The sequence below is a fragment of the Tauraco erythrolophus genome, chromosome 2 (genome assembly GCF_009769465.1).
Source record: "Tauraco erythrolophus isolate bTauEry1 chromosome 2, bTauEry1.pri, whole genome shotgun sequence".
NCBI classification, from domain to species: domain Eukaryota; kingdom Metazoa; phylum Chordata; class Aves; order Musophagiformes; family Musophagidae; genus Tauraco; species Tauraco erythrolophus.
The window spans coordinates 133,201,014-133,216,199 of NC_141466.1; the positions used below are offsets into that span (position 1 = coordinate 133,201,014).

General features: G+C 43.5%; 1 protein-coding gene across 1 annotated transcript in view; it reads left to right on the plus strand.

Annotated features, from left to right (window-relative positions):
• The window catches only part of RIN2 (Ras and Rab interactor 2), a 49,754-nt gene that overhangs the window by 11,345 nt on the left and 23,223 nt on the right, over window positions 1-15,186 (plus strand). The window contains exons 2-5 of the mRNA XM_086631174.1: window positions 1,591-1,685; window positions 9,756-9,948; window positions 10,826-10,937; window positions 13,431-13,503. Of these exons, the coding sequence (XP_086487300.1) occupies window positions 1,591-1,685; window positions 9,756-9,948; window positions 10,826-10,937; window positions 13,431-13,503 (473 nt within the window). The remainder of the gene's footprint in view (window positions 1-1,590; window positions 1,686-9,755; window positions 9,949-10,825; window positions 10,938-13,430; window positions 13,504-15,186) is intronic.

A 15,186-nucleotide genomic window follows, 5' to 3' on the forward strand; every position in this document is an offset into this window, starting at 1 on the left:
TGCTCGCTCAGCACCCAGGTCATCCCTCTAAGGCGATGCCGCTGCCCGTCGCTGCTGTCACACGGGGCTGGGGACACTGGCTTCCCAGCGAGGCTTATCTGACAGCAGCGGCGCGTGTATTTTTCACCACGAAAATCCAGCATGGGGCCAGATTCGTCCTTTATGCAAAAGGAGGGATGAATTTACCTGTGCCTAGCAGGGCACTCGATGACTCTTTTTTGGAGGTGCTGTTTCATGGGGGCACTGAGTGCTGCAGTGAGGTGTGAGGCTGCTCCATCAGGACAACGCAGGTTCCTCCTGCTGCTCTTTCTCGTGGTCAGGAAGGCATTGCTCATGCTCATAGTGACTCAGGGGGCATTTGAGAGGTGGAAGATCTTTGTAAACTGTAATGCTGGTGGTACAGTATGGCTGGGAGCTCTGACCTCGACAGCAAAAAGCCTGTGGTATGGATGTAGTGCATGGTAATTCATTCTCACTTAAAGTACACTTAATGGAGTTGGCCTATGGTAAGCAGAGACTGAAACTTCTTTTGGATTGATCTGAATAATGCCACACAGCAAAGGAGAGTGTGAATTTCTGAGGTGAAGGAACAATTCCAATGAGACAGAATAGGAAAATGTTACCTGCGATTCTGGGAAAACGCTGCTGTACGGAGCTGTCTAACGCTGGTGAGACTCAGGGTTGTGTCTTGTGGGCGACTCAGACTGTCGAACTGGACTGCAAAGCTGTTCCTACTTGGTCTACCAGGGTTTTTGTTTGTTTGCTCTGAGGTGTGTGGGTGGTGGTAGAGCAGATGGCATCACTGCAAACCTTTCCATGAGGTTTCACTGCAGGCAGGAAAGAGGGAACAGTGTCAGGATTTGTATACCATCATGGTGCAGTGCGTGAAGCAAACTCGATGCAGTTGCTGCAAAGAATGTCTAAGACAATGTGCCTTGCAGGCTTCACGGTTGGTGTCTGCTCAGCAAAACAGCACATGCTGTGTTCTCAGGATACAGCCCCAGTGCTGATCTCGCTCACTTTAAAATGCGTCCTTGCCCTTGTGTCCAAAACGAGGACTGTGCTCCACCCGAGCTGAAGTTACAAGGCAGCTCTCTGCTAGTTGAGTTGTTCTGTTCAAGTGCTGTCCGAGACCTGATGTGAAAAGCAGCCGCCCATTTCCTCCTGCGTTGTTGCCTTTCGTCCGCCACAGTATCGTAATGCCGACTTCGTGTCCCTTCTGAGACACAGCTCCTGCAGACGGAACTCTTCTAATTGTATTTCTTCTTTTTATTGGAGAAAGTAAATGCTACAAATGATTTAGTTGCTTTAAGCTGTTGTATAATGTGTTGAGGCTGCAGATTTAATCTATTTAAATAAAAAAACCTAGCCAACCTGGAAGGTTTTGTAGTGGTGCAAAACAGGAATTATTCTTCCTCGAGAACAATTACAAGTGGCCTCAACCCTTACTTTTTCCTTTGCAAGGGGAAGTGCAAATAGGATGTGATTTGGAAAAAAAAGAAGTTTGTAATCTCTGACTAAACTTGCCCGGACTTCTTTTCCACGCCTCTTCCACTCGGTTGACATCATGCTATTTTTGTCCCTTTCTAGCTCATTGACACAATTGCCTCAGAAATTGGAGAGCTGAAACAGGAGATGGTACAGACAGATCTCACAGTGGAAGATGAATCTGCAGATTTGCGAAGGTGATTAAAATGTTTATTTTCATAGTTCCAGGAGGTGTACCATGACAGGCATGTTTTCGTTGTACTCTGTTCTCACGTGGCATATGTCCTAGCACTTTTCATCCTAGCGACGTGGAAGCTGTAGATAATCTTGCTCTTGATTCTGTGAATTTGCCTTTGTGCAGGAGGAGCGCCCAGACATTCAGTTGTTCTAGAATGTTTCTTGGTATCTTCTAAAAGCAACTGAACTTCAGTTCTACTTCCTTGTTAAAAACCTTGGATACTGATGAATGTCTAAAGCAGGAAACTAGTAATGTTATTCCCATTGTCTATGGCAACGAGCCGTTCTTTCACGCTATAAAGACTAAAAATGTTCATTGCTTCAAGTGGCTCTGTGAAGATTCAACATGCATTAACATGATTTATTTATGTTTTCAGGTTGGGAAGTAAAATATTGACTGTTATGAGCTGATGCTTTTGTGGGTTGTATATTTAAGTTCATTTATGTGTGAGTATCTTGCACATTAAAAAAAAAGTAGATGGGAGCATTTCTTTAACCTTAAAATGATTAGAGATGCATATTGCAGTGCAGGTAAAAGTTCTGACTTTTTAAAATAGATCATGCCACACAGGAGTGGACTGTGGAAATTTATGATGTTAAACTTGTACCTTTAAGTGGGCATAGTGGGACCCCAGCAATTTGGCTTTGCTGTGGCTGTCGTGCTTGATTGGTAATGTCTGTTAAATTGACATCTAAATGATATTGAATATTTTAATCATTGTGTTAACAAGAGAACACATTTTCATACTTACTGTTGAAATATTTGTTGCAAGAGGAAAGCACCCAACGCAGGTGTTCTGTTTGACCTGACTTGCACAGTCTGGGCCAGCTCTGGAGCTGGTGGGCTTTGTTCTTCAAGGCAGTGAGTTAATGAAGTGGATAATAGTTTGTTATTTAGAATTACATCCATGTTTTTTAGTGTTTTTTTTTTCTTCCTATAAATACTTCTGAAATGTGCTAAAACTTACTACAATATATATTTAAATTACTTGAAGAAAACACTGGACAGCACCTTTGTTGCCCAAGTGGTAGAGAACGTAAGACAGCTGAACTAATTAAAGTCATTGACTATGCCTCTGGTCGCACATTTTTCAAGTTCTAAAGCTTTTGAAAGCACAGTTCTTTTACGTGGGTGGAAAGGATACTTTCTCCATTTCAATTGATTAACTAATTAATTTCAACGGTCATTAGCTAATTTTCAGTTAAGAAAAGGCTTCTTGTACCTTCAAATACCCCAATATGCATGACAGACCAAGATCTATTAGTTCTAAAATCTTGGTGGAAACACTTAGCTGGAAACAGTCAATTAAATCTCCCGTTTTACGGATGCAGGGGATTTTTTTACTGTTTTTTTAATGTTTTTTTTTTAAACTGAATTTGTCAATTTTGGGTGCAAAATATATGTTGATGAAAATATGTAAGTAAAGCTAACATAAAGTGAATAATGCAATTTCCATGACCTCTTATCCAAATCCAATTTCATATTGAAATAATAGCCATCCAATAAAAAAGAAACTTGTTCTTTTCTGTTACCTGTTACTTTTAAGATGATAAATTTAAAATATGAAATCTGAATAAATGAATTGGGGTCAATTTTTGTATGCCTGTATAATTCTGAACTGCATGCTCCTGTGTAAGGAAGAACTTGTATCAAAGTTGGTATAAATGATCTAATTAGTTGTGCACTGATATCTTTTGTTTATGTAGAACTACAGAGCAAGATTACAGTAATTTCAACTAAGGTTTTCTAGAGTTCTTGTTTAGACTAAACTCCCCACAAGGAGAGTTTACCATCGTAACTTTATTTCTTTGTAGTTAATTTAAAACTTGTAATTAATGTAGGTTGCTTTTATTATGATGTGTTCTGCTGTTCAGAAGTTGGTATCTTGATGTGGCGTTTGGATGTGCATCTAGAGAAATTTGAGCTAAAAGGAATGTTTATTTTCCTTGCTCGTTTTTCAGCTTAGCATATATCTGCATGCACCCAGAACAGTTTTTTAGAAAAGCAGCGGTTGCAAAAGCTTTCAACTGTATTCAGAAAAATAGGTACCTGAAATTGCATGTTTGCAACTTTAGTGTTGTGGATTTTGTTTGGTTTTGGTTTTGTGGTTTGGTTTGTTGGGTTTTTTTCGTGGTTGTGTGGTAACTTTCAGAATTATACTCCCCTTAGTTATATTTTGGTGTCATCTCCCCTTTTTACATCTACTGCCCAAGTAAGAGACAATGGTGCGAGTAACTGGACCTACAACTGACTCATAAGCATGTAAAAGGCAGGCAAAAAAAGAGCCTTGTGAAAACGTGTGTTAAGTGGGACGCTCACATCATCCATTTCAATATTCCACGGAGTGTGATGCCTGGGCTTTTTCCCCAGCGCAGGCACATATCTCGGTAATGCAAATGAGTAGAATTGTCAGAAAAGGGCATCAGCGGGATAAATTTCTGACCCACGCTGTACTGATGACCTTTGAAAGGGTAACCAGGTCCATGTAGGATGGGGGTGCACACATAACATGGCTGGTAGCATCCAGATGGTCTTTTAGGAGGCACTCGGTCTCCCTCGAGGGCCCCAGGACCCCTGCGTGTCCGTTGTCTTTGTGAACGGCGGTGAGGGGAACAGCTTGCTGCTGTCCCTCTGTAGGGAAGGCCCATGGAACAGTGTTGATCGTTCTAATAGGATGTGCACACAAGCTGGATGCACCTTCACTGTGTCCGTAATCCCAAAGAGAGAAAAGACCATGCCTCAGGCCAGTGTTTGTCCATGCAGGAGTTTGGGAAGGTTGGTAGTTTCAGAGAACAGATCGGCTTGTTGTCCCAAGTCCCACAAAAAATGGGCGAAGTGTTAGAAGTTTAGGTTTTCCAAGGTTAGAGCAGGAGGCATAGGAAGGATTTGAGACACCAAAAGAAAATTTCTGTAGCAAGCAGGAGGGCAGGAGCATGTGCTTCGTAGATATGTGATCGAGGTGGATGTTACAGCCCTGTGGGTATGAGGGAGAGGATCATCCTGCTTACAGGCTTCAACCTGTTCCTTGTTGTTTTCACTGTGAGCTAAGTCTAATCAGGATGCAGCAGGGCGTCATCTGTCGTGGCGGGTACCTCTTTTTGCTTCCCACATGGGTTTTCTCAAATCTAAGCGAACTTGCTTGAATCGGGTGTTTTCCTTATTTCATTGTTAAGTTGCGTTGAAACTCCTCTCCCACTGGAGAGGAACCAGTGTCATACCCCTGCATTGAAGTAGACCGTCTGTGGAGGTTGATTTGTGTTTGGATTTTTAGTTTAACGTGACCTAGTCACATGGCCTTTTATTGGGCATCGCTGTAAGAAAATCAAAGCAAAACAAAACCAAACCCCAAAATCAGAAAGTAAAACTGGGAGAGAAATTTAATTGTTACATAATATGCAGCATATTTTGCTAGCATTTACGTTACAGCAACTTCTTATTCTGTACATTTGAATTAATCAGGTGATTGTGAGGAAATCAAATGGTTCTTCTTTCCATGCTATTGTTTCCGAAGAAGTTACACACATATCCCAGTCCCAGATAATTTTATAGTCTAAGATGTGACAAATTTCAAGAGCTCCTGTGTGTCAGCCCTAACTATATGTCTAGTGCCCGGATCGTTAATAAAAATAAGTTTAAGAATAAAATGCAAACTCAGACCGTGATGCTCAGTAGTGCTAAACCATTGCAAATCGGCTGTCGAAACAGACCAGTGGGCTTTTGATGGTGTTTACCTCCCTACCACTTGGGAAGTGGCTTCTCAGAGGTTGTATGTGCTTTGCCAGACGTGGTTTTTCCAAGCTTTGCTCTTGCCAGAGTTCACCAGGTCTGATCTTTCCCTCTGCCTCTTTCTTTATCGTTTGGGTAGGAAGTAATTTTTTTAGGTGTTGTTTGTTCCTAGTTTATCTTCCTGCGGGCTGCAGTAATGTACTAGGACTGATCTACCTGAGGCGCATCGGGGTCCTGTGAACTGGTGGTGTTTAGGAGTGGGAGGAAGTCTCGTCGTGATCAGATACTCGTAATCTTTGGCTTATTTCTCGAGGGGGTCGAAGCAGCTGCAACAAGGAGGTGCGTGTGTATCTAGGTCGGTAAGGGTGGGCTTACACATTGCATTCCTCCTCCGATCTCAGCGCATGGGGGTGGTTGTGCATATAACTACCTGGAGGTTCCAAAAACCCGGCAGCTCCCTATTCAAATTAGTCTTCCAGTTTTTAATGTCTTGGGTCTGTTTGCCAGCGTTGAGCCAGCCATACGGAGGAGGAACACTATGACCCTACGGACATGTGCAAACTCTTACTAGCTTTAGGTGGTTTTGTGGTAGCCAGCAGTGCAGACACCAGTTGTGCACTTTCTTTTGCATGTGATATAACTTTCTCTTGTAAGAAAAAAACTTTTCCCTCTCAGACATGTTTCCACCTCTTGATCAAGGGATGGAAACAGTTGTGTCTAGTTAAGCCGGCAGCCAGTGCCAGAGTGTAATTAGCACTTTACCACAGCTATCTTTGGTTTGAGATGTTGCTAACTGGCTCTGAAGGTGAGTGGAAAGTTTCTGAGCAATGTTTGCTGAAGGTACAGCTCATGAAAACACTTTTGTGATTCGTGATTTGGCTTTTGTGGAGATTCATAGATTGCAACACTAGGTTCTGCAGGAACTGTGGCTGAAAGGGGAACCCAGGATTCCTATTGTGGCAGTTTGAGCCCTGTCGTAACTGATGTAAATACTGCTTCCCTTCTGCACACAAGTTTCTGTGTATTTTGTGCCCCTTGGAGGCATATTGGCAGTTACTAAGAGCTTTGGACGCTTGGGGAGGGAAGGTCATCTGCGCTGTAGATGCCTTGCAAATCTAAAAGGCATCACATCATAAACAAGTGAATGGAGAAGGATGACCAGAAGGAAGGGAGAGGTATGCAGGTGGTGATAATTGATCCAGGCAATGAAAACTTTGAATGATTGTGCCTGTGTTCATCTGATCATGCAGTGAAAGTTTTCTACTCCGTTTGTTTTCCTTTCTAGCCCTGTCCAGAGAGATGCTGCAAGTTGCTGACCAAAGCTAGAAAAAAAGCAGTTTGGTTGTTTGGAGTTTTTTGTTGTTTGGTTGGTGGGTTTTGTTTTGGGGTTGGACTTTTTTGCGGTGGGCATTTTTTTGTTTTGTTTTTAAGTATCCTGTGCTTGTGAAGTCTCTAGCCACTTGCCCTGGGTACACTAGCTGGCATAATGAAGGTAGTAAATGCTGTTAATGATGCTTACTGCCTGTCCAAACCACAAAGTTCAGAAGTGCTGCAAGACAGTTTGCAGCGGGGAAATGCAGCTACGCTGTCTTCTGCCATCAGGAGAGGTCTGTAGGGAGAGCGCAGCCTCTGCGCCTGACATCTTAGCGGGTCAGATCTTGAGCTTGCAGGATGTTGTTTTGTCTATGCTCAAGTACTGTCATCAGGAAGCTGTTACCAGGGTAACTGTTCTTTAGTGATTTCTACCACTGGAAGAATCACAGGATGTACTTCTAGCTCAAAACTGAGGAATTTGAACCAAAACCACACGTGCAATTGTACTGGGTGTTCTGTATTGTGTGAATGATGGTGATGTTTTGCACAACAAAAGTGATTCTCAAAGTATTCAGTTTATTTGGATTTTTAATGCATAACAAGTATCTATAGACTCCAAGAACTGTAATTCATTACTGAATTTAGCAGTAACTTTAGCTGCTCTGCTCAAATAAATTTAAACCTTATATTAGTTTGCCACATTCATGCTTAGTTTAGCCTTTATTTCTCACATAGAAGTCAATCCAGAGACAAAGGAATTGGGAGCATAAATATATAATTCCTTACTACCAATTACTACCACTTAGGATGATTTCTTAATGAAGCAATGCCTTAGGAAGAGTTATTTGTGGGATTTAAGCTTTTTTTTTTTCCCCCTACTTTTGTGGGTTTTTTTCCCCCCTTTTTCTTTTCTCCTGCCTGAGGTCTCTGACCACTCATCAGCAGAGGGGAGCAAAGACGGAGTTTAGCCTTTATTTCTCACATAGAAGTCAATCCAGAGACAAAGGAATTGGGAGCATAAATATATAATTCCTTACTACCAATTACTACCACTTAGGATGATTTCTTAATGAAGCAATGCCTTAGGAAGAGTTATTTGTGGGATTTAAGCTTTTTTTTTTTCCCCCTACTTTTGTGGGTTTTTTTCCCCCCTTTTTCTTTTCTCCTGCCTGAGGTCTCTGACCACTCATCAGCAGAGGGGAGCAAAGACGGATACACAGCTGCGAAGAGGACAGGACTGGTGGAGCAGAGACAGTAGTCTGGGGATAAGATGAAGCAATGCCAATTTGTGGGCTTCTGTTGTGAAAATAATCCCTACAAGCAAACAGAGAAAGTGCTTGTGTTTGATGCAGTGATTGCCAACAGATAGTGGATTGCTTCTTTGTCAGTGTTGAACAGATTTTTTTTTTTTTTCTAGCAGGCAAGACAGAGGAGAAGATTTCTGTGGATTGCAGCTTTTGCAATCTTTCTGGGAATAAAAATGTGTGAATCGCATAACTACCTGTCGTGGTTTTTTTTTGGACTGAGGGTCGAGACAAGAACCGAGCGGGAGCACCCACCAACATGGTCTCGGGCAAAACATGACTCGGGCTTTCTTCTTAAAAACAAAACAATTTATTAACAGTTACTAAACAAAAGACAAAAGGGAACGAAACCGGTTACTTGAGAGGAGAAAGAGAAAACAAGGCCCGATCTTAAAACAACACCTCCCCACCCCCTGTTTTCCTTTCGTTCCTGGCTCTGTCTTCCCCCCAGCGGCGCAGGGAGACAGGGAATGGGGGAGTACAGGTCAGTTCATCCATGTTGTTCACTGCCGCTCCTTTCTTAAAGGAGGAGGAGTCTTTACACCATTTTTCCCTTGCTTCAGTGGATCCCCTACTCACAAAGAAAAAGTCCCCAAACTTTTCCAAAGTAAGTCCTGCCCGCAGGATTGCAATCCTCCCCATGGATCGCACCAGTTCGGGCTTTACCAGTCTCGGCCTCTTAGGGAGCTGCTGCCACTCGCGTCGGCGTGGGTCGTCCCACGGTCTCCAGATGCCTCCACGACCTCGTCGTGCATTCCATGCCCCATTATCAACAGTACCTGGTCGCGCATCCCCTGCTCCACGACCTCTCCTGGGCTCAGGCATCTCCTTCCCGACGTGGGTTTCTCCACGGGCCACGAGTGGGTCGCTGCTCCGCCGAGTACACCCTGGCTGCAGGGGGGCCGCCTGCCATCTCACACCGATTTGCAAGGGAAGCCTCAGCTCCAGCACACCTCCTCCTGCTCCATCTTTGCTGACCCGGTCGTTGTGGTTGTCTTCTCTTAGATATTAATCCTCTCTGGGGAAGCTCGGCCCGGCGGGCACCCCGGGAGTGGGGTGCTTACCGAGTCCCCCATGCGGCTCCCCCGGCGCCATCTTGAGCACATGGCGCCGGCCCGGGCCCGAGCGGCCGCTCGGCCGGGAGCCGGGAGTGAGGGCAGCGCCCTCCTGCTCTCTCCTCGCTCCTGAGCAAAAAGCCCCTTCCCGCCCCTTTGTCCCAACTTAAATAGGGCAATTCGCAGAGGCACCAATTTGGCTCAACCTCCCCCGGGGGGGATGGGACTCAGATCTGGTGGCACAGGGAGCAAATCCCCGCCCCTGCCACCAGAACACCCCCCCACACATCAAACTATCACACTACCTTTAAGAGAAGTTTCTCCAAATGTGAACAGACTAAATGTTCAATCAACCACTGTGCGCATACACCTGTATCTGAAGTGATTGCTGAATTTCAACAAGCTAACACAAGAATTCTAAGGCTTATCTTACAGCAGGCTCTTAAATTGAGGAAAGGGATCTTATGGATAAGATAAATTTGTGTATACTAATTATATGAATTCTCAGCAGGAGAAATACTAGTCCAGGGTGCCAGCAGTGCTGTTAGTTTTGTGATAACTGTATTTACTGAAATGAGTGCTTATAGGAGGTTAGCATATCTAACGTCATTTTTAAAAAATTTTTCACAGTCTAGTAAAGGACATGGATAATGTCTCTCCTGAGAAAAACGATGTAAAAAGCTGCCCCCGGGACTCTGGATATGACAGCCTGTCCAACAAGCTAAGCATATTGGACAAGCTCCTCCATACTCACCCTGTGTGGCTGCAGCTTGGTCTGAATGATGCTGAAGCCATGGAAATTCTGCAGGCCCAGCCTCCTGGGGTAAGAAGTTGCGTTTCAATTTATTTGATGCAGATGTTAAAAAACAAAACAAAACAACACCAAAAACAAACAAACAAAACCCCACAACACAACCCCCCTCCCCAAACCCCAACAAAACAACACCCCAAACAAAAAAAACCCACACACAAACCAACCAACACTCCACACCCATTTCTTCTGTGCTTTGGGTAATCCAAGTGAGAGCTGCTGAGTGCTTGGCAGTTGGACCAGTTGGAGTGTGACCCATTACCTGGGCGGATACGTTGGGGGACTAGTTCAAGGTTCTCTGGAGCCAAGAACTAGACTGGTGCAATTATAGCTCCAAAGCTGACCTTGCTAGCCAGGGTCATATGTAGCATATATTTCCCCCATAACAAGAAAGCAATAGATAAATGTGAAATGTCAGTGTTTTGTCCTTCACTGGTGCTTGCATTAAAGTTGCTATGATGAAAACCAGACCTTGTCTGCTAGGATGAGGCTAATGGCATGTTTCTAATGCTGCCTCCGCCGTAGTGCAGAAGGATTGCATGACTGGGCTGGTGGGACACAGGAGCACTACGCCACCGGTCTCCTCTAAACTCTGCAGCTTGACTCAAGGCTTGGGATTTGCTGCGTGTTAAACTGGAGAGCTCAAAGAAGGGTGTAATGGACTTGGTGTCGTGTGCCTGTGGTATACGAGGATGAGACACTTTTATAAATGTTCTGCTGCCGTTTTACACTAAGATGTTGAACCTGATGCAGTAACAACTGAGTAAAATTCTGCCATGTTTTATATACATCAGAGATCATGAAGTTGTTCTGGTTCCTTTTGTCTGTCATCTGTCTCTCTTAAGGCATCTGTGATGAAGCTGAAACCATGTCCTCTTCTCCACAACAGGTATTTCTGGTTAGGAAATCTTCAAGATTGCAGAAGAAAGTCGTCTCTCTGCGTCTGCCCAGTGACTGCGGGTCCTGCCTAAAAGAATTTGCAATAAAAGAAAGCATATACAGTAAGTTGTGAGTTACATACTTTTCAGCTATTTGTTACTCTGTATGAGTCAGGAGCACTCTGCATGGGTGAAACCCACAGCAGAAATACCCAAAGTTTGCACATAGTGTCACAGACTGCCTACAGTGCTCTGCGAGTGGGTCAGACATGTCCTGCAGAAGGGAAGATACACAGAAATGCTCAGGTCTATGCTGGACACAACTGGAATATTTCTTCTGTGTACCTGGCTGAATCCAGGATTCAGTCGTTACTGTGGGTAGTTATCCACTTCTGTAGAAACAGTCTGTAATCCTGTCTGTGTCAATGACATGTCCTTCTGCTTCCTTGTACTCAGGGGTCTGCTTTTGGATGCAACTCTGTCATGAGCTCGCTCTGTCTAGAAATTTGGGTGTGGTGTTTTGTTGGGGTTTTTAACATAACAACTAGATGTATTTTAACCCTTTGGAACTGTTTCTGATGAGAGATCAATTATTTTTCTTTCTTAATCCCAACTATATTTGTTCCTTGTTTTCTAGTAGAAATGAGCAAATGTTAGTTCTAGTCATTTTCAAAACAACTCTGCCCTCATCTCTTTAGAGGGAGGGTGTGAAAAAGACATTTGAGATATAGGAATGAAAAGAGGAAGCTGTAGCTAGTGAGTGTATGTGGTGCAGAAACTACTGCAAGTCGAGCAAATGGTTCATTTTAACAAAAAAGTGAAAACTGGAGAAAATCTGCAACAATTTCAGTTAAACTTGTCTGAATCAGAGACAACTTCTATTTCTGTTAGGAAACGGAGATAGTTTTAGTTGAGTTTTCTCTTTTCCCCCCCTCTTCTTTCTCCATGCCCAGCAACAAAAAGTTAGTTTTATGTGTCTGGTTTTGATTCTAGTTACAAACAAGGCATGGACAAGAGAAGGCTATCAATGACAGTTCATCTAAGTGTGATCTAAGGCTGTGTTTGTAGGCTTGTTATACTAATGAATTCCCTCTCTCCCATCTAGAAAGTAATAATATATTGTCTTTCATGAACAAAATTTTACCACAAGGGGGAAGTATCTACTGATGGTTTTACTCACCAGTCATAGCTGAGGTTTTAATTGTAGTCAGGAGTCTGAACACTCGTATTCTCTTAGCCTGCTGCCACATCACCTGCATGCTTACTGTCTGCATTGTTAGTGTCTCTCTTAAAGAAATCCCTTTTTTCGGGCACCTGAATGACCAGGTCGACCTATCCTTCAGTGTAAAGGCTGGATAAAAGATCAGTTCCTGACTTATGTTTTCCTCTGGTTCATATGCAGACTTTATAGTCAGTAGCACTGGAACCTTGACATGGGGGAGCTGGCCTTGCAGCACGGAGTACTGACAAAATCTCTCCTTCGCTACTCTGAGAGGTGTTGCTGAGGTATCTGAAGCTGCTGCGTGGCTTTCAGCTTTCCCCACCAAGCCTGGGAGTCTGCCTTGTTTCAGTCCAGATGCCTGAAGTGTCCGCAGCAGTGGAAGTACTCTCCTTGGGAGACGAAGTTCAAAAGCATTTCCCTGCCAGTGGGACAGCGGCAGCGTGCATGCCACACCAGCCAGAGATTCACCCCTGAGATCTGGCTGTTCTGACTCGGGGTGGGCTGAAGCAGCCACAGACTGCACAGTCACACGTCTCTAGAGGTTGTCTGAGGCTGCAAGAGACTGGTGTTCATGTAGTTCAGGCACCTGTCTTAACGCTACCATTATATTTCATAAATGCTCTTCCCTTCTCTTCTGATCTCAGTCAGGTCCAGAGGCGAAAGATCTAGATCATTTCACTCTAGGATCTTTTTCTGCTTCGTATTTGTAGTCATTGGGTGAGACTTGCCACTGGAATCAGAGCGAGCTTAATGTAGGTGAGGTGGCAATCACTTCTATGTCACTATTACTGTGAACAAGTATTTATATCAGCAAGAAACAATGGTATGGAGTGGGGAAAAAATAAAAGGCATTGCTCGTGTCTTCTCCATTGTGCAAGGCAATGATATGAAGCAGAATTGTCTGAGTTTTTTTAAAGGGTTTTCAGGTTAAATGGTTTTCTTGAAGTGAATGAAAATTTATCATCTTCCATTAGGTGCTAACACATCTAGGGAGGAGACAAGTGAGTAGGATGGAAGGCGAGAGTTGGAAATACAAGATTTAAAATTAGGTATATTAGTACAGTGGGCAAACAAAGCCTCAGTTATTGATATATTGTCTATTAGCAAAATGCTGTGCAATTCTCATCACACTTGATCTGTTTCCCAGGAATTAGACCATACATTTGGAATACAGAAAAAAACCCACCACCAAGACTACTGGTATATTCTTGAAAATGCCTTTAGCAGAGACATGTACTCCTCCGCACAGTTGTTTTCTCTTAACCACACAGTAGCTAGTTTGATGGTGGAAACTTATTAACTTTTTTCAAAAATCTGAGATGCGTTTTATCAAGTTTTTCAAGGAAATGGTGGATAGATGTGTGATTCTTTCTCTCTTGTAACTTTCTTTGCAGCGTTTTCCTTGGAGGGGTCTGGAATAAGTTTTGCTGATTTATTCAGGCTTATTGCTTTCTACTGTATTAGCAGGTAAGATGGTGTTACGTTCTGATTCACATTTACTAGACTGTCTTGAAAAACAGAGTCTCAAGGACTTGGTTCAGCATGATATTTATGCTGCAAATTCCTGGGTAGTCTTAGAGGGTAATGGGAGAAATAAGAAATGAGAACTGGAAGCAAGTCTCTCTGCCTTATTTGGTACTGGTTATTGGAAGGCTGGTGTTATGTTGCCCACCCGACTGTGAGGTGTTGCCAAGCTGAATTTTACTTTAGCTGATATCTTGTAATGCTTTCTTAACTGCTTTGTAGCTTGTTTAAAAAGCACCATAAACTATCTTGCAATGTCCATTTCTTGGAATTGCTAATAAAAAAGCATTTTTGGAGCATAATGGAAAAACGTCAGATCACACTGTACAATGTGACAACTGAGAAATGTGAATGTAAATAGTGAACAACAAAAACAGCCTCATCAGCTTTCCCCTTTATCATTATCCAGTTTGTTTTCCAGGTAGTACGCAGAAAACAAACAAACAAAAAAACAACAGCTGGTGTTTTCTTTTAAGTTGTTTTCAATTCGACTTTAGTTTACTGGTAAAAACTTCCAGACTGGTGCTGAAGCCTTACATTTATCCACAGCCAGGACACTGCCAAACTGCACATCGGAACATTTTTCTGAAGGAAGGAGGGAGAGGCAGCTTTGATGGTCTTGGTCCTTATCTTGCAACCAGGTTGCCCATTAGTGCAGACAGCGGTGATTTCTGGTGTGGGAAACGCTGCCTGGGGATGCACTTGGGTTGCTGTGCCTGCTGGTTTTGTGCCCGTGGAGAAGCATCTGGACTGCCTTTGTTACAGGCCTCCGTTTTGCCGAGCTGCACACGCATGTGGCAGAAGAAGCGTTCATATCACATAAGTAACTGGCCAGCACTCCGGTGAGAAATGAGCCGAAACTGCATTGAAAAGCAGTTTAATGACGAGAGGTTCCTTTTCTCGTCACCCTTCCAGCACTGCGTGCTGGCCAGGCTCCGGTGAGTTCCCTCTAAGTGCCCCCAGGGACCGTGCAGCAAACGTAGATTTCTTTGTGTTAGTTCATCCCTTTTCTTTCACTCCAAGTGAAAGGGCTCCAAGTTGCTTCACATTTGCTAAGCCCACAAACACACAGTAGCTTGTTGCCTTGCTCATGAGTCTTACAGCTGAGAGTCTCCCTCTGCGAAGTGGCTGTAATTTTCTTAATGGTATTTCAGTCAGCCAAATGTGAATTTAGTATCCTGATGCACTCGGGCCTCCCATTCAGGAAGCACATGCAAAACTGCATAACCAGGCTCTTCACCTGTTTGTCGTTCTGTTCCTTTTCTTGTTGCCCTTTTGGGAAGGGGAAGGAAGTGAAAAGAGTGGCGACATTAGACACTTAACTTAGACATGATGTTAAAATTTTCCTAGCCCATTTTCTTAAACATAACATTAGTTGCAAACCCATCCACAGGTACGAGTAATAAATACAACTTCAGCTGCAAAACTGTCCAGAGGTTTCAGTAAACGAAGCTCACTTTGATTGTGGACATGCTTTTGGAAGCAGATGCTTATTTCCCCATTCAATAGAGAAACATCTGAAGTGTTTCTGTTGGCCTGTGTTTCTTAAGTGGTAGCATCAACCCAGCATCCTTGTCCTCTTCAGGCAGCAGTCTAGGATTGCTGGGGGTGCAAGAGGAAAATGCA